General features: G+C 42.1%; 1 protein-coding gene across 2 annotated transcripts; it reads left to right on the top strand.

Moving 5' to 3' along the window:
* Window positions 1-567: 567 nt before the first annotated feature.
* Window positions 568-25,731, top strand: FBXO33 (F-box protein 33). 2 transcript variants are annotated; one of them, XM_058666375.1, is made up of 5 exons: window positions 568-1,544; window positions 21,439-21,549; window positions 22,086-22,771; window positions 23,695-23,846; window positions 25,479-25,731. In XM_058666375.1, the coding sequence occupies exons 1-5, from the start codon at window positions 943-945 to the stop codon at window positions 25,542-25,544; spliced, it is 1,617 nt and encodes a 538-aa protein (XP_058522358.1). In that variant the 5' UTR covers window positions 568-942; the 3' UTR covers window positions 25,545-25,731. The 2 variants fall into 2 exon arrangements, with proteins under 2 accessions (XP_058522358.1, XP_004584843.2); XM_004584786.3 differs by having other exon boundaries at window positions 570-1,544; window positions 23,695-25,731.
* The last annotated feature ends 492 nt before the right edge of the window (window positions 25,732-26,223 follow it).

The following is a 26,223-nucleotide window of genomic DNA, read 5'->3' as shown; positions in this document are numbered from 1 at the left end:
GTGGCGCTGCGCTCACTCCTGCTCCACACGCCAGCGTGTGCACGGGTCACTGCACGGTGCCCGCGGGACGCAGGGCGGCCTCTGAGGTAGCTCACGGTGGCCTCTGAGCTGCCTCTGTCGCTTGACACGCCAGTCCGTCCCGTTTAGCCCGCGAGTCGGCCCGCTCCCCACACCGTAAGGGGCGCCTAATACTTAGTCCTCTGGGCGGGCGGGACGGCTGAGGAACAGCCCTGCATGCGGGCACTTGAGCTGAGCCCACCACTGAGCAACATTTACAGACAAGTTCTATGAACTTCTCGAACCGAAGCCGAATTCGGCCACTTTTCACCGACGGAGCATCGAAGTGTCTTGCACACCTGAAGGAGCGAAGCGAGCTCCGCCAGGCGGCGGTCGGGGCAAGGGGCGGGGCCCGGAGGAAGCGCAGGAGGCGGGGCCCGGAGGAAGCGCGGGGGGCGGGGCCCGGAGGAAGCACCGCCCCCTCCCCGCGCCGCTGGGCGTCACGCTCGGCCGGCTGGCCGGCGTGCGTGCGTGCGTGCGCGAGTGCGTCCAAGGTCACGTGGCTCGCCTCCTTTCCTACCAGTAACCCAGAGAGAACGCTTCCCTTTCCCGGAAGTCGCGTCCGTCGGGGCCGGGCTCCTCCCACCGAGCGCGACGTCAGGCCCAGCTCCTACCACTGCCTTGCCCCCGCCTCCCGGTGCGGGGAGGGTTGCCATTTCCTCAGGAGAAGCCCTACGGCTTCCGGGCCTCCGAAGACTCGAGGCGAGGGTCTTCCAGGGGCCGAGGGTGCGGGCCCCGGGAGCGCGGGCGTCGAGTAGGGGAGGCCAAAGGCTGCCTCTCTCGCGGGCCGCTCCCGCACAGGCGTCCCCCCCGCCTCCTGCACTCGCGCGGCACTTGGTTCCGCCGAGACCCACGACGGTTCCGCCCCCCTCTTCCTTGTCATTGATGTTGTTGTTCTTGTCAGTGCCGCAGCCCCGACCCCCGGGAGCTCGAAGCCGGGCCGGGGCCGCTCGGGTGGCGCGGTGGCGGCGGCAGCGGCGGCAGCAGCTGCGGCGGCTGCGGGGGCTGCTCCGAGGACTGCGGGGCCGGCCGGGAGCCGGCGGCCGGCGGCGCGGCCGGATGGCTCTGTGCGGGCAGGCGGCGGGCGCCGCGTCTCTGCCCAGCGAGTTGATCGTGCACATCTTCTCCTTCCTGCCCGCGCCGGACCGGCTGCGGGCCTCGGCCTCCTGCTCGCACTGGCGCGAGTGCCTCTTCTACCCGGCCCTCTGGCCCCAGCTTCGCATCTGCCTCCGCGTCTCTCCCGCGGAGCAGCCCCGGCTCGAATTCCTCATGCGCAAGTGCGGCTGGTTCGTACGGGAGTTGCGCGTTGAGTTCGCCGCTGAGAATTACCTGAGCGGAGGCGGCGGCCCGGGCGACGGAGGCGGCTCGGACAGCGGCCCCGGAGGGGAAGAAGTCGAGGCCCTGCAGGTGTCGGCACGTTGGCTGGAAGTGCTGCGCACCTACCTGGAGCTGGTGCTGTGCGTGCTGGTCAGCATCCGGAACAACAGGTAGGAGCCTCGGGGGGCCGCCCGGCGCCGCGCCCACTCGCTTCCCGGCACCCCGAAGTTGCTTCCTCCGCCTGATGCGTCTAGCCCGCTTCGGTGTGTTCTCTCTCCCTAATCGGAGGTGTTAGGGTTCAAGCCTAGCGACGTCCCAGAGAAGGCTTAACGGGACTTGTTGGGGGTGCTGTGTACACGGGGATGGGCCCAGTGGTCATCAGACCCCACACCTGGCGTTTCCCGGGGCCCGTGTCATTCATCCTCTCGGTGGCCGTGGCCGGAGGATGGACCCCACCAGCGCCGTCGTTGCTTTCACAGATGGCAGAGTTGAGGCTTGATGGGCGACGAAGGGGGGAGGAGGCACAGAACACCCACCACCCGTGTTTTCTGACTCCGAACCTGTCCGTTAGACGTGTGTACTTGGCTGTGGGAGCAAGCAGTAGGTGTGCATCCGGTGCCTCATAGTTACAGACTCGCTCTCAAAGAAGTCTGCAACAGCCATTTTCTTACCAAGAACGGTTTTGATTAACTGAGCCAGAACCCAAGATATGCTTGTAAAGGGTATTGGGGTAAAGAGGTGGATTGTCAGGATTTGTGAATTTCCATACTCAGCTTGTCCCCCGTGATCCATTTAAAAGTAACCCGGTGTTGCCCGGGGACTCGTGGGACATGGGAGCTGCCCAGTGTCTTCAAAGAGTAAGCGTGCACGCACACACACACACACACCTACCCAGGTTTTGCATTAAGATTTTGCTGTTAGTTCTTTAGCTGGCTCACCGTGTCTGACCCATCACCCTATTCCACATTTTCTTTTATCCATCCCCACACACCATTTGTCTTAGTTTTCATGTGTTGGAAAGGCAGAAAGATGCAGCCTGCACTTGCCTTTGCTGAGCTTCCATTTGCTGGTCCAGTTGCCAGATGCGTACAGTGGCCAAGCTGGGCCGGGGCAAAAGCAGAAACCAAACTCAATCCCAGTCTCCCACGTGGTGGCCGGGACCCAAGCTGCCTCCCAGGGTGTGCATTGACCACTGGAAGCTGGAATTGGCTGCCACCCAGATGAAGGACGTGAGGGCTCCCAAGCAGCAGTTTAGCTACTGAGCATAAGACTTGCCCTTCCAAAGCCCTAATAATGGTAGATTTTCAACACCTGAATATTCTTGTTACGTTACAGTGAAACTCAGAGTTGGGAGAGCGTTTGAAAATTGGAAGAGAGCTTTGCATAGGTTAGTGGTTTAGGACTTCACAGCTGCTTTTGCATCACAGTCTTGTTTGAGCCTTTCAGTGGCCCTGTGAGTCATGCAGGACAGCCCTCATTACGCCTACTTTACACACAAGAAACTGATGGTTAATAGGGTCAAGTGATGCACACATGGTCACACAGTATTGTTTTGCTCCAGCAGCAGTGTCCTGTTGAACAGGGTGGAGAGCAGGCCCTGGTTTAATGCGATGCAGATACATAGTTCTGAGTCTGAATCAGAAGGTTAAGAAGTAAGAGGGCTGCTGACTCCAGGTTAACTCCAGGCACCTGTGTGTGTCTCCTTTGGCTGCGTTTAGCCCGCCTTCACTGAGCAGGGATACCAAGGTTATAGCCTGGCCGTTTCTCTGAGCAGAGGGCACATGGGACTTGTCATGGTGATTTATACCTGAGAATGAGCCCAGTGGTCATCAGGCATCACTCCTGGCGTCTTCCAGGCCCTCTGCTTTCATCCTTTCCATGGCTATAGAATAGAATGGATGAACCATTGCCGTAGTACTGTTTTATTTAGCAAGAGAGGCTGTGGAGGCTCACAGTTGGTTGGAGATTGTTTTTTCAGAGTTGAACATACCGCTGGAGGCCTAGCCAACCTAAATGTTTTCAAACCTTGGGAACGCTTACTAATGATACCAAGACGAAGTTTAAGTCCAGTGAGAAACCCATTTTACTTCTGTGAAGTTAGGACTTGGACCTTCTTCTTAAGCAGAAGCAGATGAGGTGCCCACAGCTGCAGGTGTGGCTTAATGTGCTGTGCCACAACACTGACCCATGTTTTGAAATTAGGTAGCACTTTTGTGTAAACCATCCCCAAAATGTGAACCTGTAGGAATAAACCTCACACAGAGCCTAGTTCCTTTTGCATGTTTTAATAAAACTGGCTGGGCAACATTACATAAGCAAAGTAGTATTTGTAGTTGTCTTTGTTGTTTAATTCTCCTCTGTAACTCCCTTGCCCCTGCTACTTTTATTAGTATTGCAGGGTACCTATCTTCACGTGTGCCTCTGCTTCTAGACCAGCTGTGGCAAACCGATTTGAATTTCTTGTCATCTGCTTTAGGGATGGTGCTGTTTTAGCAGCATGTTCTTTGTGTCTAAGATTATAATATTAAAAGTATATAATTATAATGATTCACATTTTAAAAAAATTATGTGTGGAAATGTCCACTTTGTAAAAATCTTGATATATTTTAGTACTATTGAAAAAATGCAAATGTTAATATAAATGGGACTCATTTCCTTCAAATTTTAACAAAACTGAAAATTTTTTTTGTTTTGTTTTGTTTTTTAAAGATTTATTCATTTTATTACAGCCAGATATATACAGAGGAGAGACAGAGAGGAAGATCTTCCGTCCGATGATTCACTCCCCAAGTGAGCCGCAACGGGCTGATGCGCGCCGATCTGAAGCCGGGAACCTGGAACCTCTTCCGGGTCTCCCACGCGGGTGCAGGGTCCCAAAGCTTTGGGCCGTCCTCAACTGCTTTCCCAGGCCACAAGCAGGGAGCTGGATGGGAAGTGGAGCTGCCGGGATTAGAACCGGCGCCCATATGGGATCCCGGGGCTTTCAAGGCGAGGACTTTAGCCGCTAGGCCACGCCGCCGGGCCCAAAACTGAAAATGTTTTAAGCTAAGTTGTTTATTTAGTAACTTGTCTTTTCCTGGTAACTTACAAGTAAATATTTCAAAGTGGTGTGTCTGTGTGTGTGTGAATACAGACGATTTGATATTGTCTTTAAATTTGCAAATTTTATTTGCTGTGGTTTTGCATTATGATTTTTGGCAATCTGTAAGAAAAGGAGAGTGTGATTAATATCAGTTTGATAAACATTCTGCTTCCAGGCTTTATGTTGAATTGGCTTTATGCAATTCAGAATATTCCTTTAGGAGGAGAACTAAAATTGTAACCTTGAATTGTAGGAATTTTTAAAAGATGCCAATTCGGCTTTTCTGTTGTTTTTAAGATTTATTTTATTGGAAAGGCAGATGTACAAAGAGGAGGAGGGACAGAGAGGAAGATCCTCCATTCAATGATTCACCCTCCAAGTGACTGCAACAGGCGGTGCTGCGCTGATCCAAAGCCAGGAGCCAGGAACATCAACAGGTCTCCCACGTGGATGCAGGGTCGCAAAGCATTGGACCATCCTTGACTGCCTTCTCAGGCCACAAGCAGGGAGCTGAATGGGAAGTGGAGCTGCCAGGATTAGAACCGGCGCCCATATGGGATCCTAGCGCGCTAACAGTGAGAACCTCAACCATTACACTATTGCGCTGGCCGGGCTTTTTTTTGTTTTTTTTATTCTTGGGTTGTATACACACATATGCTGTCACAGTGATTGTAGCTGCCACCATAATGGCAAGTATTAGGCACAGTTAATGAGGCTCAAGGAGGTGCTGAAGTGTCTCTTGGAAGGTAACACACAGTGCTTCAGGTTTGAGAACTTGCCTTTCTTTAGGGACCAAATGTAGCCACTGCCTTAATGAATAGCGAAAACGGAAGTACAGTCAGTACTCGTTCAACCATAATAGATTAAACAGACTGTATTTCTTCATATTTATCCTATGAGAAATTGTGGGGTTTTTTTTTTCTGTTTTGTTGGAAATCAGATATACAGAGAGGAAGATCTTCCGTCTGTTGATTCACTCCCCAAGTGGCTGCAACAGCCAGAGCTGCACCTATCCAAAGCCAGGAGCCCGGGGTCTCTTCCTGGGTCTCCAACATAGATGCAGGGTCCCAATGCTTTGGACCATTCTCAACTGCTTTCCCAGGCCACAAGCAAGGAGCTGGATGGAAGTGAGGCCACTGGGATATGAACCAGTGCCCATAGGGGATCCCAGTGCATGCAAGGCAAGGACTTTAACCACTAGGCTACCACACCAGGCCCTCCTATGAGAAATTGTACCTAGACATTCAAGACAGTAAATCTAGAAATAATATTCTGGGCCCGGCAGCGTGGCCTAGTGGCTAAAGTCTTCGCCTTGAACGCGCTGGGATCCCATATGGGCGCCGGTTCTGGTCCCGGCAGCTCCACTTCCCATCCAGCTCCCTGCTTGTGCCCTGGGAGAGCAGTCGAGGACGGCCCAAAGCTTTGGGACTCTGCACCCGCGTGGGAGACCCGGAAGAGGTTCCTGGTTCCCGGCTTTGGATTGGTACAGCACCGGCCGTTGCGGCTCACTTGGGGAGTGAATCATCGGACAGAAGATCTTCCTCTCTGTCTCTCCTCCTCTCTGTATATCTGACTTTGTAATAAAAATAAATAAATCTTTAAGAAAAAAGAAAGTGGAGCAGCAGGGACTCAAATTGGTGCCACAGGTGGAGGGTTAGCTTGTTATGCTATCATGACAGACGATAAATTCTCTTTGTCTATAACTCAGTAGACTTAACTGCACATTTTTCCATTGGTCCTCGTTTTCATATCGAAAAAAATCATTTTGGATCCTCTGAAACGAAAGAAACCAAGCCAAAGCTACTGTCGCAGATAAAGTTCCCCAATTTGCAACTACGAAAGAGAGAACACAATAGTTACACTTACTATTGAAAAAATAAATAAAAGAATAAAGTAAAACTCAGTTGACAGATTTTACCTTTTACTATTATTATTTTTTTTTTTTTTTGAGATTCATTTTATTTTTCTCGGAAAGTCAGATATACAGAGAGAGGGAGAGATAGAAGAGGAAGATCCTCCTTCCGATGACTCCCCAAGTGACCACAACAGCTGGCACTGCACTAATCCGAAGCCAGGATCCAGGAACTTCCTCCAGGTCTCCCACACAGGTGCAGGGCCCCAAAACCCTGGGCCGTCCTTGACTGCTTTCCCAGACCACAAGCAGGGAGCTGGATGGGAAGCAGGGCTGCCGGGATTAGAACCGGCACCCATATGGGATCCCAGCACGTTCAAGGCGAGGACTTTAGCCACCCGGCCACCACGCTGGGCCCAGATTTTACCTTTAATAGAAGATTGTGAAAATATTGTGTAGCATTTACTATTGGTAGAGTCTACTGTCCTCAAAATGGAGCATCTCTTCTTTGCCATGGTTCAGTAGGTTCTAATCTAGTGTTATATAGTTCTTTTCAGTCTCATTTTAATCTGAAACAAATAATGAGCTACCTGAAATCATATTCCCGCGTGGGAGACCGAGGGAGACCCGGAAGAGGCTCCTGGCCATTGCAGCCACTTAGGAACTAGGGGATGGGTGATCTTCCTCTCTGTAAATCTGACTTTCCAATAAAAATAAATAAATCTTTAAAAAAAAGAAAAGAAACTATATTACAGATTTCTTGGCCTTGCTGTTTTCTATTACCTTAATTTTAACATGTTATCTTTAAAGTTGCCTGTTTTTCTGATCTAACTTTTAAATTTTGTTTTCCATATCCATTAATAAATTTTCATTTTGAATGGGAAAATAAATATCCAAAAACTTTTTCCCACAACTGACCTTCATGTGCTGTTGTAAAAATATTGCTACTGATAATTTTTCCTGTTACATTCCTTAAGGCTGTTATGTTATAGTCAAGCACATGTTTTAATTATGAGAAATAACATGAACATAGTGGGAGTCAAAATCTTGATTTTTTTTTTAACCTGACCCTGCCTTAACTAATTTATCCCTAGGTAAGTTGCTGAAATTTCATCAGTAAAGCAAAGAGGAGTAGATTGGATGATTTCACAAATCTTAAAAGGATATTAATCTGTAAAGCAAGTTTGTGCGTGTAATATTCTACTATAACAAAGTTATTTCCATTTTATTTCTACAGTTAGAATTTTCCTCAGATGTCCTTAAGTGGTATGTTTCTGTCATTGTCAGAAGATTTAAATATATGATGTAGTTGGAGCTGCGAGTAGAAATATTTAGAGTCTTGTTATATTAGTGAAGTTTACTAACATGTAGTCTATTGGTTTTTAATATTTTGAAGTGAATTAAGTTTTTGTAAATAAGATACTTAAAGCTAATTTTTTTCCTAAATTCTCAAGTAATGTGTCTATAATAGAAAATGTGGAAAAAAGGAAATGAAATTTTAAATACTTATCGGAGGGCATGGCGCAGTAGTCTAGCGGCTAAAGTCCTTGCCTTGCACGCACCAGGATCCCATATGGCCACTGGCTGTAATCCCGGCAGCCCTGCTTCCCATCCAGCTTTCTGCCTGAGACCTGGGAAAACAGTCAAGGATGGCTCAAAGCCTTGGGACCTGCACCCACATGGGAGACCTCCTGGCTCCTGGCTTCAAATGGGCTCAGCTCTTGCCTTTGTGGCCGCTTGGGGAGTGAAGCAATGGATGGAAGATCTTCTCTGTCTCTCCTCCTCTCTGTGTATCTGACTTTCCAGTGGAAAAAAAATAAATTTTTAAATACTCATCAGAGATGATTACTCATAAGATGTGATACACATTCCTGCAAAACCAGAATACTTTGTTTTATGCTTTTTTCACTAATTTAAGTCATGCATCTTATACATAATCAAAAAAAATCATATCATTAAAACAAGATGATGGAGTGGAAGTGTTGTTCCCCCACTGAAACACTGAGATAACACTAAGTGGATGAAAATTCCTTTATGAGAAATCCAGAATCCTATCGAGTTGTAGCTCCCCAGATAAGCACAAAGCTAAAAAAGGTCACACCATTGCAAGGGAGAAGAACAAACTCACGTTGCCCACATCTCCCCCTCGCCTTCTACCCCTTAGCTCAGAGCCAAGAGCCTGCCCGCTTCTTTCTTCCATGTGGAGCAAGTGCTCAGTTAGCTGGCTCTTGACGTGTTCTCCAAGAAACAGATTTCTGTCTTACTCATAGCTGACAATGGAAGACTGGTCAAGAGCCCAGATGCTGGGGTAGCTAAGAACAGAAGAAAACGGGTTAACATTCTCCTGCAGCTGGCACTGCTGAGCAAGATTGGGAAAAGACTTAAAATAGGCTTTACCACCCAGAGAGAATGGAGAAAAATGAAGTGAATGTGCTACCAACCTTTAAATTCCGAAGGGGCTGGTTTGCATTTTGCTTTATTTATTCCAAAGGAGCAGCAGAATATACACTCCCGGGCACTTAGAGACCATGGGTAGGGGTAGTCACCTGCAGCTGACACTAATTTGTGAGATTAGAAAAGAAGTGCTGATGCTTTTCCTTCAAATGCACAAGCACCAGAGGAATCAGAGTAGTCACCCCTTGTTTTTAGTTTTTTGTGATTTCAGTTACCTACAGTCAAGTGTAATCCAAAAAACGTCTTAATGGAAAATTCCAGAAATAAAATATACATACATTTTTCAATTGAGTGCTAAGTAGCATGATAAAACCTAATGGCATGCCACTGTGTCCTGCCAGGTATGTGAGCATTTCTTTGTTTATCATACCTGTGCTGTGGATGCTGCCCATCCATTGGTCACTCAGTGGTAGAATGTCAGTAGAAATTCACATACGACAAAGAAAGGCTATGAAGTACTTCATTTAAGTGAAAAGATGACAAATCTTGAATTGAAAAAAAAAACATATGCTAACATTACTAAGAGTTCTTGTTAAAAAAAACTATGAAATTGTGAAGACCGAAAGGGAATTTATGCCATTTTTGTATTACGTCTTAAACTGCAAAAGTTACAACCACAGTGTACAACAAGTGTTTATTAAAGATGAAAAGGCTTTAAATTTCTGAATGGAAGGCATAAACAGAAATACAGATGAAGAATGTAATATCTAAACTGAAAATTTCACTAGAGGAGCTCAGTAGCAGCCATAATCAAGCAGAAGAATGAGTCAGTGAGCTCAGACAAGTCACTTGAAGTTTATCTAGTGAAAAGAGCCAAAGGAAAATAAGGAAAGCCAGTGGGAATTATCTGACCCCATCAAGTAAACCATTATCAGCAGTGGAAATCTGAGAAGACCAGAGAAAGGAGCCAAAAGCCCATTTCAAGAAGTAACAGCTAAAGTGTTCCCAAATCTGGGCAAAGGAATGGACGTCAGATTCATGAAGCTCGAAGAATACCAAGCAGGGTGAACCTAAGGTAGCACACACCAGAACAATTATAGTCATCAAAACCTAAAGACAGTTTTGGAAACAGCAAAAGGTGAGTTATTGCATACAAATGATTCCCTATAGGATGGAGCAGATTTCTCAGCAGACATCTTGCAAGTCAGAAGAGAATGGGGTATACATTCACAGTGCTGAAAGAAAATATCAACCTAGAATAATTTTCAGCATAACTGTCCTTCAGAAATGAAGAAGTAGTAAAGACGTTGGCAGATAAAAAGCTGAAACATCACACAACTAGACCAACAAGAAATGCTGAAGGGAGTTCCTCAAGTTGAAACAGACACAGCACGATCCACATAGGAGTATAAAACTCACTAGTGAGGTTAAATGTATACAAGTACAGAATACTCTAATATTGTTAAAATTATGCCTAAGTCCCTTTACTTCTATTACAAATGTTAAGACAGGGCGGGCATTATGCTGTAATCGGTTAAGCCACTGCCTACAACACCAGCATCCCATATGGGCACCAGTTCATGTCCCAGCTACTGTACTTCTGATTCAGCTTCCTTCTGATGTGTCTGGAAAAACATGAGCAGATAGTCCAAGTATTTGAGCTCCTGTGTTCCATTGAGAAACGAGACGAAGCACCTATTACCTGGCTTCAGTCTGACCCAGCCCTAGCTATTGCACCCATTTGGAGAGTGAACCAGCAGATTGGAAGATCTCTGTCTCCCCACTCTTTCCATAACTCTGCCTTTCAAATAAATCATCAACTCTTTAAAAATAAATAAATAGGGCCCGGCGGCGTGGCCTAGTGTCTAAAGTCCTCGCCTTGAACTCCCCGGGATCCCATATGGGCGCCGGTTCTAATCCCGGCAGCTCCACTTCCCATCCAGCTCCCTGCTTGTGGCCTGGGAAAGCATTCGAGGACAGCCCAAGGCCTAAAGACCCTGCACCCGCGTGGGAGACCTGGAAGAGGTTCCTGGTTCCTGGCTTTGGATCGGCACACACTGTACTGTTGCGGCTCACTTGGGGAGTGAAACATCGGATGGAAGATCTTCCTCTCTGTCTCTCCTCCTCTCTGTATATCCGGCTTTCCAATAATAATAAAATCTTTTAAAATAAATAAATAAATAGTGTAACTATTAAAATGTTAAAATAATAAATATGACTGTGTAATAGATATGTAAAAGTAAGGAATTGGAACATCAATAAGTTCTAGAGTTCTGGTATGTAATCATAGTTCCTTAAACACATGTACTATATTTATCAGATTATTCTATAGCCCCGTGACAATCATAAGAAATGTGGTAGATATATAAGAGACTAAAACATAACACTATAAAATATCAGCAAATAGCAAATGAAGGTACCAATGAGAGAAGAAAGGAATCAACTACAAATGACAGCATAAATTGGCAGTAGTAATTCTATCAGTAATTAAGTTTAATGAATAATCTTAATGAATCATCTTTGTCATTGGCTGCAGGCTGCTTATGCTGTATTAACTAAACATTGAAGGAAACAGAGTTTAGAGCTTGGCAGTTGTAAGTAGGGGTATACATTTTTTTTTAAAGATTTATTCATTTTATTACAGCCAGATATACACAGAGGAGGAGAGACAGAGAGGAAGATCTTCCATCCAATGATTCACTCCCCAAGTGAGCCGCAACGACCAGTGCGCGCCGATCCAAAGCCAGGAGCCAGGAACCTCTTCCAGGTCTCCCACGCGGGTGCAGGGTCCCAAAGCTCTGGGCCATCCTCGACTGCTTTCCCAGGCCTCAAGCAGGGATCTGGATGGGAAGTGGAGCTGCTGGGATTAGAACCGGCGCCCATATGGGATCCCGGGGCTTTCAAGGCAAGGACTATAGCCACTAGGCCACGCCGCCGGGCCCAGGGGTATACATTTTTAAATATGGTGAATATTATGGACAGGTGATGTGTGCAAGTCTGAAGTGTGTGTGTGTATGTTTTAATATTTCAAGAGGCCTTGGGCATGTCACTTGAGTTTTTGTTTCTTTTTGTTTTTTTAATGTTCATTGATCTCTATGTAATTGGAAGTCAGAGTGACAGAAAAAAGATAATTCTACCCACTGGTTCATCAGATGCAGGCAACAACCTGAGCTGGGCCAGGTTGAAGGCAGAAACCAGGAACTCCATCCTGATCTTGGGCGGCCAGGACCACCATCTGCTTCCTCTCACAATGCACTGATAGGAAGCTGGATTGGAAGTGGCATAGCCAGGATTCAAAGCATCACTCCAATATGGGATGCAGACTCAAATACCAGCTTAACCTGATGTGCCAAAGCACCAGCCCCCATCAGTGATTCTTACTGAAAGCAAAGTTACAAAGGGAAAGATAGAGATCTTCCATTCACTGTTTGACTCCCCTGATGGCCACACTGGCCAGAGCTGGGTTTGGCCAGCCTGAAGCCAGGATTCTGGAATAGCATTAGGGTCTCTCACATGGGTCACAGGGACCAACATACTTGGGCCATCTTCCTCTGTTTTCATAGGCACATTAACAGGGAGCTGGATCAGAAGTGGAGGAGGGCATGGCACAGTAGCCTAGTGGCTAAATCCTTGCCTTGCACCCGCTAGGATTCCATATGGCCATTGATTCTTATCCACTTCCCATCCATCTCCCTGCTTGTGGCCTGGGGAAAACAGGAGAGGATGGCCCAAAGCCTTGGGACACCCAACCCATGTGGGAGATGTGAAAGAAGCTACTAGCTCCTGGCTTTGGATCAGCTCAGCTCCAGCCATTATGGTGGCCACATGGGGAGTGAACCAGCAGATACAAGATCTTTGTCTTTCCTGTCTGTGAAGATCTGCCTTTCCACTTTAAAAAAAAAAAAAAGTGGGATAGCCTGGACTTGAACAAGCACACACATGGGGTGATGGTGTCACAGGTAGACTTACCTGCTGTGCCATGGTGCCTCTTCCAGTGCTTTCAGATCAAACCTGACTATAAATTTACAGAAGGGGTAATTTTAAAGTTGAAAAATAACTTTTAAAAAAAGAAAAATAACTTAAAATAGAGCAGGATTACCAATTATGTGACTAATGTGATGTTTGTAAAAAATGCTAATGTAATATGTTTTTCATAAGTTTGAAATTTTATGAACTAGAAAACTGAAATTCAGAGAATTACTGCACTTTGTAACTTGATTTCCCTCTCCGTACTCTTTAAATACTGTGTTTCTCTTGGACAAATCTCTAACAATATGAATAGCATTATTCTTGCTAATTATCACATAGTTTATTTCGACTGTACCAGTCAATAAAAGAAAGTGCTTCATTCAGGCCAGCATTGTGGTCAGTATATGAAAAAAAATTATAAGTTCTTAAGAGATTTCCACCAAGCAAATGTAATATTTGATATTTCCAATCTCATTACTGTCAAGGAAAATTAATCTGTGTGCTTTTGGGTTTAATAATGAGCATAACCCAATGAATAGATTCCAGCTGGTTAAAACTATTGGATTTGGAAGGAAAAGATAAGTTTGGTGAAGAAAATTAAATGAGTTGGGTCCGGTGCAGTGGTGTAGCAAGTTAGGCTTCCGCCTGTAATACCAGCATCCTATTTGGGCACAAATTCAAGTCACAGCTGCTCCAGTTCTGATTCAGCTACCTTGTTGTGACCTGGGAAGGCAGCAGGGGATGGCTCAAGTCCTTGGCACCTTTGCACCCATGTGGGAAACCAGAAAGAAGTTCCTGGATTCCAAACTACAGTTTGGGGAGCGAAGCAACAGATGTGATTGTTCTCTCTCTAACTCTGCCTTGCCAATATTTTTTTTTTTTTTTTGAGAAATGAGTTGACAAATGATGCTTTCATATGCACTTTGTAAACAAAAATTATTTATTTGGGTGTTCAGTTGTCGTAGTTGGTGGGCAGTAACGGAGCCAGGTTGCTACGGAATCTGCTGACTGTTGGTCAGATTGCCCAGAGAGCCATAAGCACTGCTTCACACAGACATTATGAGAATAAAGTTCCAGATAAACCAAAGCTGTTTCAAGCAGATAATGGAATTTCAGTGCATCTAAAGGCTGGGGTCACAGATGACCTCCTGTATAGAGCCACCCTGGTTCTTACAGTCAGTGGAACGACGTATGCCATATATCAGCTGGCCATGGCTTCATTTCCCAAGAAGCAGGATTGACCTGAGTCATGCCAGAAACCTTGGTTCAGTTGCATCAGCTCTCTGTGGACCAGTAACCTGATAAAACTGAGCTCTTCTTTGGGGATCGATATTTATTGACTGGTACTAACTGCCACCAATAAAGCAGTCTTTACCATGAAAAAAAATTTTATTCATTGCTTCAACAAGTAGAGCATCAGAAAGAGGGAGAAGCAGAGATGCTAATCACTACCCAGATGACTGTAACACACAAGGTAAAGCCAGAAGCCAGGAACTCTGTCCTGGTCTTCCACATAGGTGGCAAGAACCAAACCCATTGGACCATGTTCTTCTGCCTTGCTAGTCACATTAGCAAGGAGCTGAGTTAGAAGTGGGGCAGTAGGAAGTGTAACAGCAGTCACTCTGATATGGGATGGCAGTTGCTTAACGCATTTCACTACAGTGCCAGTCCTCAGAGTTGAATAGCTTTGAATTATGAAGGTCACTTGAACAGAACTATCTCTGTGTGTGTGTGTACACACACGGAAGCACATATACAAATATATACATAATCATGACTTTAATGATAAGGAATTTTAGATTGCTTGTTAATTGAGGAAATTCAGTGTCCTGAAAGTGAAGTTTTAAGTGCCTTAGGACAGTGACAACACAAGAGAGTTTTAGTGTGGCAGAAAAGGGATGTAGAGATAGACATAATTTCTATTTTAGAGTCATTAAGTCCGCCTAACATTTTGGAATAAATAAACTGGAGAAGTGTTTTATTAATGCTAATTTTGGAGCTGTCCTTTAAGTTCTCAGTTAAGCCACTGATTAGATGTCACTGTCCTGTATCAGATGGCATGGGTTCAATCTCCAGTTCCTATTCCCAATTCCAGCTTTCTTATACAAAATCTGGCAGCAGTAGTGACAACTCAAATATTTGGGTTCCTTCAGACCATGTACTAGATTTAGGTTGAGTCCCTGGCTCCTGGCTTGTAGTCCTTGACGCAGGCCAGGGCCACTGAGGGCATTTGGGGAATGGACCTGAGAATGAACACAGTGTGTGCGCTTGCTCTCGTTTGTTCTCTTCTCCCCCACTTGGCACCTTCCATTTCTTAGACAGATAAAATTACTTTAGGATTGCTACCATAAGCTAATTCTTACTCACCTTTCCCTGAAAATCTGGGCACAACAAAAATATTTCTATTAAAAAAGATTTAAAACATTACTCTCAAAATAATTCTCCATAGTAAATATCACATTTGCAAAATCTATCCAAGATCTACCTTCCCCCGTGTATCTGTTTTTCAGTCTTATTTATAAATACTCTTTAAAAAAAAAAAAAACTTTGTTGGAAAGGAGCTTCTGGGTTTCCCACATGGTGGGAGCACAGTCCCAAAGCCTCAAAGCCATCTTCTACTGGTCATAAACAGGGAGCTGAATGGGAAGTAGTGTAACCTGGACTAGAACTGGCTCCCATATGGATGCCAGCACCAGCAAGTGGAAGATTAGCCTGTGGAGTCACAGCACTGCCCCCCATATAGACTTAATTACTATTTCGGCTTATTGGCTCTTGGACATTTCAAAGTATTCATTTATTTTTCAGACACTCATTGATCACCTGTTTTATGTCAAAAATTATGGCAAGGCACTTTTAAAATAGTTCTTCGTTCATGAAATGATTGTGTTACTGATGACAATGAAGTAAAATACAGTTTCAAAAGCCTTTTATAAATGCCATAGTATGGCTGATTCTACAAAGGCTTAGAAGGTTGCCTCAGAGAAGACTAACAGAGTAGATGACATCTGGATATGGACACCTGAGTAGTTCACCCGACAGACCAGCAGAGGCAGTAATACTCATGTGCCATTTAACAATCTAAGTTGTGTGACATGGCTTTTTAGATCCATATTCTGAGGTATTTTATGGTACCAGGCTAGCCTTTTGGGCCTTTTCCTTATAATCAACAGAGATATAATTCCTTAGAGATTTTTAAACAAGGTGGTATAAAATTTAGGCTTATTTATTTAACCTTTTAACAATATGCATTGATCACAGCAGGAAAATGGCTCAGAAAACAAACCAGTTGAAAATATTTTAAGAATCTGAGACTATGAAACGATACCAAAAATATCAATAAGTATAACATGGAAAAAAGGACTGCATAATCTATGCTTTTGTGTCTGTGTGGCTGATGCTTTATTGAGGGATAATTTAATTGCAATAAAATTCACCTATTTTTAAAGAGCCCAGTTCTAGAAATTTTCAAATTCGGTTCTGCAGTTCCCACCGTGGTTGAGCTAGAGAACATCTTTCATCATGCCTCTGTAATCAGTCATGTCCCCCATTCTGCTATTGATGAACCAGTCTTTGCACACTGTGGTTTTGAATTTTTGAGGATTTCATATAAATGGAATTATACAATAAATATGGATTTTATAGTTTTTTGTTATCGGTGCATGTTATAGTATGCATAAACAATTCATTTTTTATTGCTGAGTAAGTAATATTCCATTGCATGATTATGCCATGATTTGCTAGATGGATATTTGGATATTGCTAGTTTTTTTTTCTGATATGAATAAAGATACTATTAGCCTTTTGTTATAGGTATGGGTACATGCTTTCATTTTTCTTGAGTAAATAATTGATTCAAGGATCACTGGATTATACCACAAGTGTATCCTTAACTTTTTTTTAATGTTGAATTTTATAGTACTATTTGTATCCTTAACTTTTAAAGAAATTGCCAAACTATTTTTAACTATTTTAAAGTACATGGTTTTGCATTTCCAGCTATACTGTATGAGTTCTAGTAGTTCTACATCCATACCTGCAATTACTATTGCTGTTCCTTTTCAATTTTAGATGTTCTAAGTATATATGAATGGTATGTCATTAAGGTTTGATTTTACATTTTTCTAATTAATAATCAAACATCTCTTCATGTGAAGTTTGCCTTTAGTATCTCTTTGGTGCAGTGTCCAGATGTATTGCCTTTATTTTCATTGGCTAATTAGTCCTAAAGCTTTAAAATTTCTATGTTTTGAATATTATTTTTTTAAATGTCCTACTAATGTTTCCTATAATCTGTATCTTGCCTCTTATGCAAATGTCTTAAAGCTTCTTTAAAATGTCTAAATTATTTTATTTGATTTGTTTGAAAAACAGACAGAGGTATGCCATCCACTGATTTACTCCTGATGCCTGCAACAGCTGGGCTGGGCCAGAATGAAGCACATGGGTGGCAGGGAGCCAGCTACTTGAGCCGTCACCTGTGGGTGCACATTAATAGGAATCTGAAATTGGGACCAGAGAGGAGACTCGAACTCAGGCTCTGCGATGTGGGATGTGAGTGTCCCAAGCAGTGTCTTCACTGCTCTATCTAACATCCATCCCAGGTTTTCATTTTAATGCAAAGCAAATTACTCTGTTTTCTTCACTGGTTCATGATATTTTGCATTAAAAAAAATTTTTTTTTGCCTTACTCAACGTCTCTAAGAGTTTTCTCCCATGTCTTACTTAGCAGTATTGAGATGCAACTTTTGTGTTTAATTTTGACTATGGTGTGAGCTAAGGATCCTTTTGTCCCAGCACTATTTTTGAAAATACTTTTTACATGGAATTGACTTTCACTTTTTCATTATTGCTAGGTTTTATTTCATTTCCAGTATCTTCTATGCATTATATAATTACAAAACCATGTATGCATGAGTCTATTTCTGAATTCTTTGTTTTGTTCTACTATCTGTATGTTTACTTGAGGCTTGCTTTTAAGCTGTATTGGGGAAAATTCAGAGCCTCCTTAGCTATCTTTTTTTAAAGTAATTTATTTGAAAGAGTTCCAAAGAGGGGAGCTATCTCATCTGCTGGTTCACTCCAGATGGCTGCAGTGGCTGAGCTGGATCACTTGGAATCCACAAGCCAGGAGCTTTTTCTGGATCTTCCACATGAGTGCAGGGGCCCAGTTGCTTGGGCCATCCCCTGCTGCTTTCCAGGCACATTAATAGGGTGCTAGATCAGAAGTGGAACAGCCTTGATGGGAACTGATGCCTGTATAGGACGCTGGTGTTGCAGATGGTGGCCTTACCTACTCTGCCACATTGACCCCACCCTTGAGTACCTAAGGCGAATCAGTCCTCACTATTAAGGCATATCTTTTCTGAGAACTCCATCACATGTCCTTGATTACAAGATCTTTTTCTGTCTCCTCACCCCCTGCTTTCCCCTTTCTTTTCCCCCTCTTCTCTCCTCCCGTCTCCCTTTCTCCTTCTCCCCTCTTCCCATTTTGCCACTCTCCCTCTCTGCACCCCTTTTTCTTCCCTCTCTGCACCCCTTCTTCCTCTCCCCTCTCCCTGTTCATTCACTTCAAATTAAAGAAAAATGAAAGCAGTGTTAAGGATACACAGTTGCAGTCAGTGGAAATTGAATTGAATAAAGAGAGGAAAATATCAGTGTTGCATAACTCTAGCATTTATAATTGAATGCAGTTTTTATTTTTTGAAAACTCATTCTCCAAAAATAAATAAGACTTTTTTTCTACAGATTATAAGGAACAAATTGACTTACATATACTTCTTGACATGGTGGCAGCTTTAGAATCAGTATACATACATAAAGGATAAAATATTTTAAATGAAACAGTTTTACATGAAAAGTGTCCTTTGAATCTGATATGAATACACATCAACAGTTTTATCCCTTTTGACAGTGAAGAAAATTATTTTGTTCAGAGTTTGTCTTTTGAGATTTTTTAAATAGTTATTTCTGGCTGTTAACTTACTGAAGGGACAGAAATTTAAAGGTCAAAAAATAGCTTATTTCCATTAATCTTTTTTTTTTTGAACATTTGTATGTTTATATGAAAGGTAGCACATTGGAGAGAGAAGGACACACAGACCCTGTTATCTGTTGGTTCACTCCCCAAATGGCTGCAACAGCCATCTATGCCCTATCTTCTGCCTTCCCAGGAGGATGAGCACAAAGCTGGATTGGAAGAGTTGCCAAGACATGAGCCAGCATTGTTATAAGATGCAGGGTACAGGCAGCAAGCTAAGCATCTACTCCATAGTGCTAGCCCCATTGTTAGGAATCTCTCCTTTGTTTTCCTTGAAATGTTCTGAATTGTCTAGTAACCCTTTGCTATTTTTGTTCTTGATTTATGTGAGATACGTATGTATGAAACTAGTATTTCTCACTGTCATTCTGCCCTGTTTCTTGATGAAACATGCTGTTGAATGTCACATTTCTCATTTTTATAGTCAAAAAAATCGACCAATGTTTTATTGTTTCTAAACTTAGAAAGTCCTGATTATCTTAAAGGCACCACAAGTTTCACATGTGTAAAATGGAGTTGCTATATATTCCACACCTCACTCTCACCTCCAAAAAATATTTTCATGATTTTTTTCATATTTATTTTTATTGGAAAGGCAGATATACAGAGAGGAGGAGAGACAGAGAGGAAGATCTTCCGTCTGATGTTTCACTCCCCAAATGGTCACAATAGCTGGAGCTGAGCTGATCCAAAGCCGGGAGCCAGGAGCTCTTCCGGGTGTCCCATGCGAGTGCAGGGTCCCAAGGCTTTGGGCCATCCTCAACTGCTTTCCCAGGCCAGAAGCAGGGCAGCCAGGATTAGAACTGGCACCCATATGGGATCCTAGCACATTCAAGGCGAGGACTTTATTTGCTAGGCTATAGCGCCAGACCCTCGTGATTAATTTTTAATGATTTTTTTATTTGAAAGAGTGATAGAAATCTTCTGTCAGCTGATTCACCCACAATGGCTGGGGCTAAGCCAAGCTGAATCCAAGAGCCAAGAACCACAAATTGCTTCTGGGTCTTCCACGGGGGTGATAGGAACCCAAGCACTTGAGCATCATTAGCTGCTTCCCAGGTACATTTGCAGAGCGTTGGATTAGAAGCAGAGAAGCCAGGATTTAAATGAACATTCCAGTATGGGATGCAGGTGTCCCAAGCAGTGGCTTAGTGCACTGTGTGACAGTGTCTGCCATTAACCCCACTACCACCACTAACATTCTAGTAATCCCTATTCCACTAAGATCTACCAACCATGCAGTTCCACAACGCAAGAGTTAACCTTGACTTGACTAGTATTTCTTTCACCACTGTAGCTAAGACAGCACCTGCACATCTTAACTCCTAAAATCAAGTTCAAACTTCATTGAACTTGCTCATTCTATCACCATCAGCATCAACATCCAACTCCAGCTTTCATCTCTCATCTCTATTGTTAACAGGCTGTCCTAACTAATTTCTCCACTTGACTTTGCTGGCCTTCCAGGCTGTTCTGATGTTACAGTAATATTTTTTCAGACACAAATGGAATTGTGCTGGAAAACATTCTTAGGTAACTATTGTAAAGACAAAAACAAACTTTTTTTTGATGTAGAACTCCATTTATGTTGCGAGCCTAGTTTCATGTTCATTGACTGTACTCATTCTGGATTCCTTTCAGCTCATTTTGTCACCTGCAACTTCAGGGGCTCTACGAGAAAATATTTCACTTCCCTGTAGCACTTTTTATCTTCCTCCTTCTGGAAAACTCCAACTTATCCATAAGATCCTGTATAATCAGTATACTTAGGGAATCTTCACCCTGGCTTCACCCAGTGACAGCTCCCATGATAAGTGGCACCGTGTACCTGCTTTTCACCATCCCAGAACCCTGCAGGGTCATTCATCCATACCACAGCATGTGGTGCTGGAGCCCTCTGAAGTGCTTCACGGAATACATTACTATTTTTCAAGCTAAATTTTACACTGTTTGGGCTTTACAGCAAAACTAAGGTTATTGATTTGAGAAAATATATACTCTGAGGAACTGATTTTTTTCATTTAAGCCTTTTTGTCATTCCTGGACTGTACATTTCCTATCAAATACTCCTTTAGTTTTGTGTGATAAATGAAATTTGTAGTTACTTATTCACATTTACAGTTTTTCCAGTTTCTAATTTTCTCCTTTATTTGCACTTTCACAACTTAAAAAAAGTATGCCTGACAGCTGAAATTTGAACTCTAAATTTTTTTTTCACCTCCGTTAGTCCTGACCCATATGTTTGATGGTAAAACTGGAGAATGGTCTTCAGAGCTTAAAGAATATTTCTTACTGAGAAGATAACTTCAGAACAGTACCCCACCTTCTGAACATTTACACTCTGTGCCGTAGACAACATTAACTGATTTGAAAAATTTTCCTATTATCTAAATAAAACTTACAACTTGTTCATTTCTTTATTTGCCATTGTTACTCATCCTCAAGCCCAATAAGGTAGGTATAGTTACACCTGACAAAGAATTCTCAGGCACATGAGACTTTATCACATCCTCATTAAAATACTGCGTTTCTGAACCTATCTTTATAACCTAGTTCTCATTCGTGAAACCTCATATGCTTCTCCTGCCTCACACATTTTGCATTGTGCACATGAAGCAATCTGAAAGCACTTGATTCGAAGTTGTAAGGTGGAAACTATGAGAATATTCCTTTTGCATACTTTTATCTTTGTATTACTTAGAAAATCCTTTTAAATCATTTTTCTTGTAGGAACCTCCAGAAGTTTAGTCTTTTTGGAGACATAAGCGTTCTACAACAGCAAGGAAGTTTGTCAAGTACATACCTCAATAAGGTGGACCCTGATGGCAAAAAAATTAAGCAGTAAGTTATTAGTGGAAGGGGTTTATATTAATAATCATTTTAGTTTATTCTGAGAAATTGTAAGATATAATCAGTAATTTTCTTTTTTTAATTTTTTATTTTATTTATTTTATTACACCTGGGATTGGTAATTATTTTTCTAAAAAGAATGTGTGTCCTGGAAATGTTTTAACTGTAATACAATGATCAGTATATACCACTTTGATGTCATCAGACTTCTAAGACAAATCATAACTTGCTGAATAATTCTATTTATAAGTTCTGTTTCTCTGCCTGACTTTTCAATAACGTCTTTTCTACCATAATGATATGAAATGCTACTTTCTTTGGATGAGGAACATCTCTAATGTGTTTAAGCCATTTTACTCATTATATTTTGCTGTGAAATGTAATGGTATTTATTGTTGATTGAATAACCAATGAGAAAAAGTGTGTCTCAACCTTGCATGCCATTTATTGCCTATTTTCACAAATCAGCATTAAAACATTAGAGCTAACTGTTAATGAGATTATTGTGGCATATGTTTTCCTTGTAGAATTCAGCAGCTGTTTGAAGAAATATTGAGTAATAGTAGGCAACTGAAATGGCTATCCTGTGGGTTTATGCTGGAAATAGTTACCCCAACTTCACTGTCATCTCTCCCTAACTCTATTGCCAACACAATGGAGCACCTGAGTTTACTGGACAACAATGTTCCTGGCAACAGCACTCTTATCACTACAGTCGAACTGGAGCGATTCGTGAATCTGCGCTCACTTGCCCTAGATTTCTGTGACTTTACAACTGAAATGGCAAGAGTCTTAACTGACAGCAGCCATGTGCCTTTGCAACGCTTGTCTCTCCTGGTCCACAATGCCTCTGTGATGCACAAGTCTCTAGACAACATGCCAAATGATGAGCATTGGAAAGCCCTGTTAGGAAAGAGCGCCAGTCTTCGAGTCTATATAATGGCATTTGATATCAAGAGTGAAGATATGCTAAAGATTCTGAAACCCAGTATACCACTAGAAAGAATTCATTTTGATAGCTACATCACTTGTGTTTCAGGAGCTATTGTTGATCTTATATCCAGGCAGTATGACAAATTCCTCACACATTTTATATTGATGAATGATGTCATTGACACATCTGGCTTTCCAGATCTTAGTGACAACCTAAATGAAGATCCATTGGTTTTGTTAGCATGGAGATGCACAAAGCTGTCCTTTCTGGCAGTTCACGGTATGTGGTTTTTATTCACTGTAATTCTATATCAGTATTATACCTAAAACATTTTATGCCAGTGAAAAGATGCAGAGTGACCTTTGTAATGTCTAGAAATCTAGTAATACTTAAATTTTCAGGCTTTTGTGCTCTTTAATACATAATCACAAAAGGATTTTATGTTCTGCTCTACCTTGCTGCTTTTTCTTCTGTGTGGTATTTCACAAGAGTGGCATTTGAAATTAAGAAATTATAGATACATAGGTTATTTCCTATTATCACAAAATAATTACTTAAAAGCATCGCAGAATGAAAAGAAAGTAACTTAACTGTTTCACTGCAATTTTTTTTAACCCCACATGAATATGTGGGAATGTGTGTGTCTTGCTTTTCAATGTTTGCCTTATGATTTGACCAGTCATCAGGGGTAGTAGCAAAGAATAGTATTTATTGCAAATACTGAGTAAAGTGGGTACTAAACAGAATGCACATTATTTAAAAATTAAGCCAGACTTTTTAATGTTTTTTATCTTCTTGGAAGAAATAAGATGTTAACTACAGCTTATTCATCCGTTCCCCTCTGTTCCTTCCTAGAGGTAAACATTAATCTGAAGTTGGTACGTGTGGGTCCCATGACCGTTTTTTACTTTACACAAACTGAATAGCTTCGATTTTACTTAATTGACTGAGTCTCAGAATAGGATTGCGTCACCTCTGAGGTCACCACACACATTAGTGTTCTTGAGGCCGCTGTCCTATATCTGGCCTTTAAAATATATATATGGGCTTAACAATAAAGTTTCCTTCTCCAGTTTCAGTATGAAGGATCAAAGTGCTAAGTGAAGTACAAATTTGAAGTCTCACAAAAATTAATGAATGAAGGAAAATCTAACTTAGAGACAAAGCGCCAGGAAATAACGTTATCTTTGCTTATTTTTAAGGTTACACAGTGTGGGCACACAACCTCATTGCCATTGCTCGTCTTCGTGGCTCTGATCTAAAAGTACTTGAAGTCACAGAAGAAAGCATTGATTTTGACCAAGGTGAACTGGCTGACCAGGATGTGGATCCAGTGCATAACCTTATTGAGCAGGTATCCCTGGGCTTAGGTCAACCTTGGCACGCAGTCATGGACATTGAATCACTCAGTGTCTTCACTGAACCAAATCGCCATTTTTACAGAGAGATGCAAAGCTTCAGTGAAGACATTTAGCTTTTTTAAAAGTACTATTCCTGTGGTTACATATGCAAGTAGGATCTTATTATGTTTTTTTTTCCAGTAGTGTGAATTAATCCATGTGCTGTGTTTAATCAGTATTAGCTTTATAGAATTATATATGTATATTCTACTTCTCGATCAAAGAACGTAGTCAGGTATTGGTTTAGAAGTTCAAGGTGACACTGTGTAGGGCTTTCACGGTTAATGGACTTGTTACCAAACCTTAAGGATATACAACCGAAGGGTTGTCTGAGGTTGCTGGCTAACTTAATTTTTCACTTAGTTACTCTGCCTTTTTGATATTTTTATTTTTGTCAGAGTTCCCAGCTCAGGAGCCAAAATATTTTTATACTTCTATAGCTGTATATCCATAGCCTGGTGGATTTGTATGCAATGTACTGCATCCATGCATTCAGATAGCATTTCACTCATTTTTATTTTTGAAATAGAAAGGGGAATAATATGATCCAAATGAGTTATCTTTAACAGAAAAGGCAACTTTAACTTTCATTATACATATAATAGTTGATCACCAATTACCGCTCTGAATTTTGTGTAATACTGTTAGAACATTGCTTAACCCCTTTTTTTAAAAAAAATGCATTTACATAAACATGAACACTGAATTGCTAGATTTTTTAAACTGTAGCTTAATTTTATTCATCAACTATATTATGCATTCAAGTTAGCTTTTTAGACCAGATTTTGAATAGTGGAGGAGAGAAGAAACTATATATATATGCCAGGGTGAAACCTCCTAAAGAGGATAAACTACAGCGTTGTAGACACACAGGCTTGTAAGCAAACATTAGTCGTGAAATCCTTAGCAACAAGTCACTGGATTTTTCTCTGTCAGCACGCATGTCAGCTGCCAAAGAATAGACTTAAATGAAGAAGTGCCCACATGCTGGCAGGGGCCGGCCCACTCTGGCCAGCCGGATACTGCTAGATTGTAATATTTAAGGTCGAATTTCGACCTGTGGTACACAGCTGTGCTGTGGCTCAGTCAGCAACCTCAGAACTCTGAAAAAAAAAAAAACTAAACTAAAAAAAAAGAAAAAAAACATGCACCTGTTTCACTGTGAATAGTGAATGTAGAGAGGAAAAACTGAAAGCTTGTTCTATCACAGGTATGAGCTGCTATGATACATGAAGAACATTCCATGAAGTATGTTTTAAAACCTTGTTATATCTGAGAGGCTTTAAAAGCCGATTTAACTGTTTCAGGGCAACCGCGGTACAGACGTGGTCTCTGTGAGACTTCCACCTGACCCCAGTTTTAAGTGGTACGAATGTTGTGCATTTAATGTTATAGGACAGTCTGCAATAATAAAGTCAGTAGCCAACGTGGGTGCCCAGCAGTGCTGAGACCTGGCTGCTCTATTGTAAGCTTTGGAAACACAATTTATGCAACAGATGTCCAGATATGATTCTATTTATGGAAAAAGTTTATATGTGTTTTACAAATGGTTTTACCATCTTATATTAAAAATGACCTTTTGACAGGTGTGCACTGTTTTGTCTCCAGTGAGCACATACCATGCGGATTTTATATGTACATCAGTAGTGTGACTCCACTGGCACAGTGTGTGCAAATGCCAGATGTGGTGAGATTTTATCTTGTAAGTGTGATCAGATAAAATAACTCCTGACAGAAACTGTAAGGAAACCAGCTGAATGTTTGACCTGATGACTGATGTTGTATGGTTTATGTTAAATGTATATTCTTTTAATCAATGAATAAAACATTAAAAAGTGATCATTGTAATATATTTTGTTGCACGTGAAGCATGAAGCTTTTAGCATTGAATAAATTGCAAATACACTTACTGTGGACAATCCTATATTAGCTCTGTTATATTCAGGGACACGAATGCTTAGATTTAGGAATGTATCATAAAGTCAGCCTCAGTAGCTTACAGTTTCAAATTTGTTTTCTCAAACTGATTTTTTTAAAGCCTAAAAGCAGACATACTACCTTGGTGAAGATAAAATCCCAGTATATTATTCACTATATTATTGAAATGATAAAATCCAATTATGGATTATATGGTGTAGTGGTTATTTTTTTAAATTCCTATTTGGTTGTGGACATTATGACATGTTGGGTTAAGCAACCAGTTTTGACAACCACATCCCATATCAGAGTGCCTGGGATCAAATCCCACCTCCAATTCTCATGCAGCTTCCTCCAGTATTTATAAGAAGCAACTAATGGTTCAATTACTTAGGTCCCTGCCACTTACCTGGG

Source organism: Ochotona princeps, chromosome 6, assembly GCF_030435755.1.
Source record: "Ochotona princeps isolate mOchPri1 chromosome 6, mOchPri1.hap1, whole genome shotgun sequence".
Lineage (NCBI taxonomy): Eukaryota > Metazoa > Chordata > Mammalia > Lagomorpha > Ochotonidae > Ochotona > Ochotona princeps.
The sequence above is the reverse complement of the archived record's forward strand: the minus strand, read 5'-3'. Positions and strand labels throughout refer to the sequence as shown.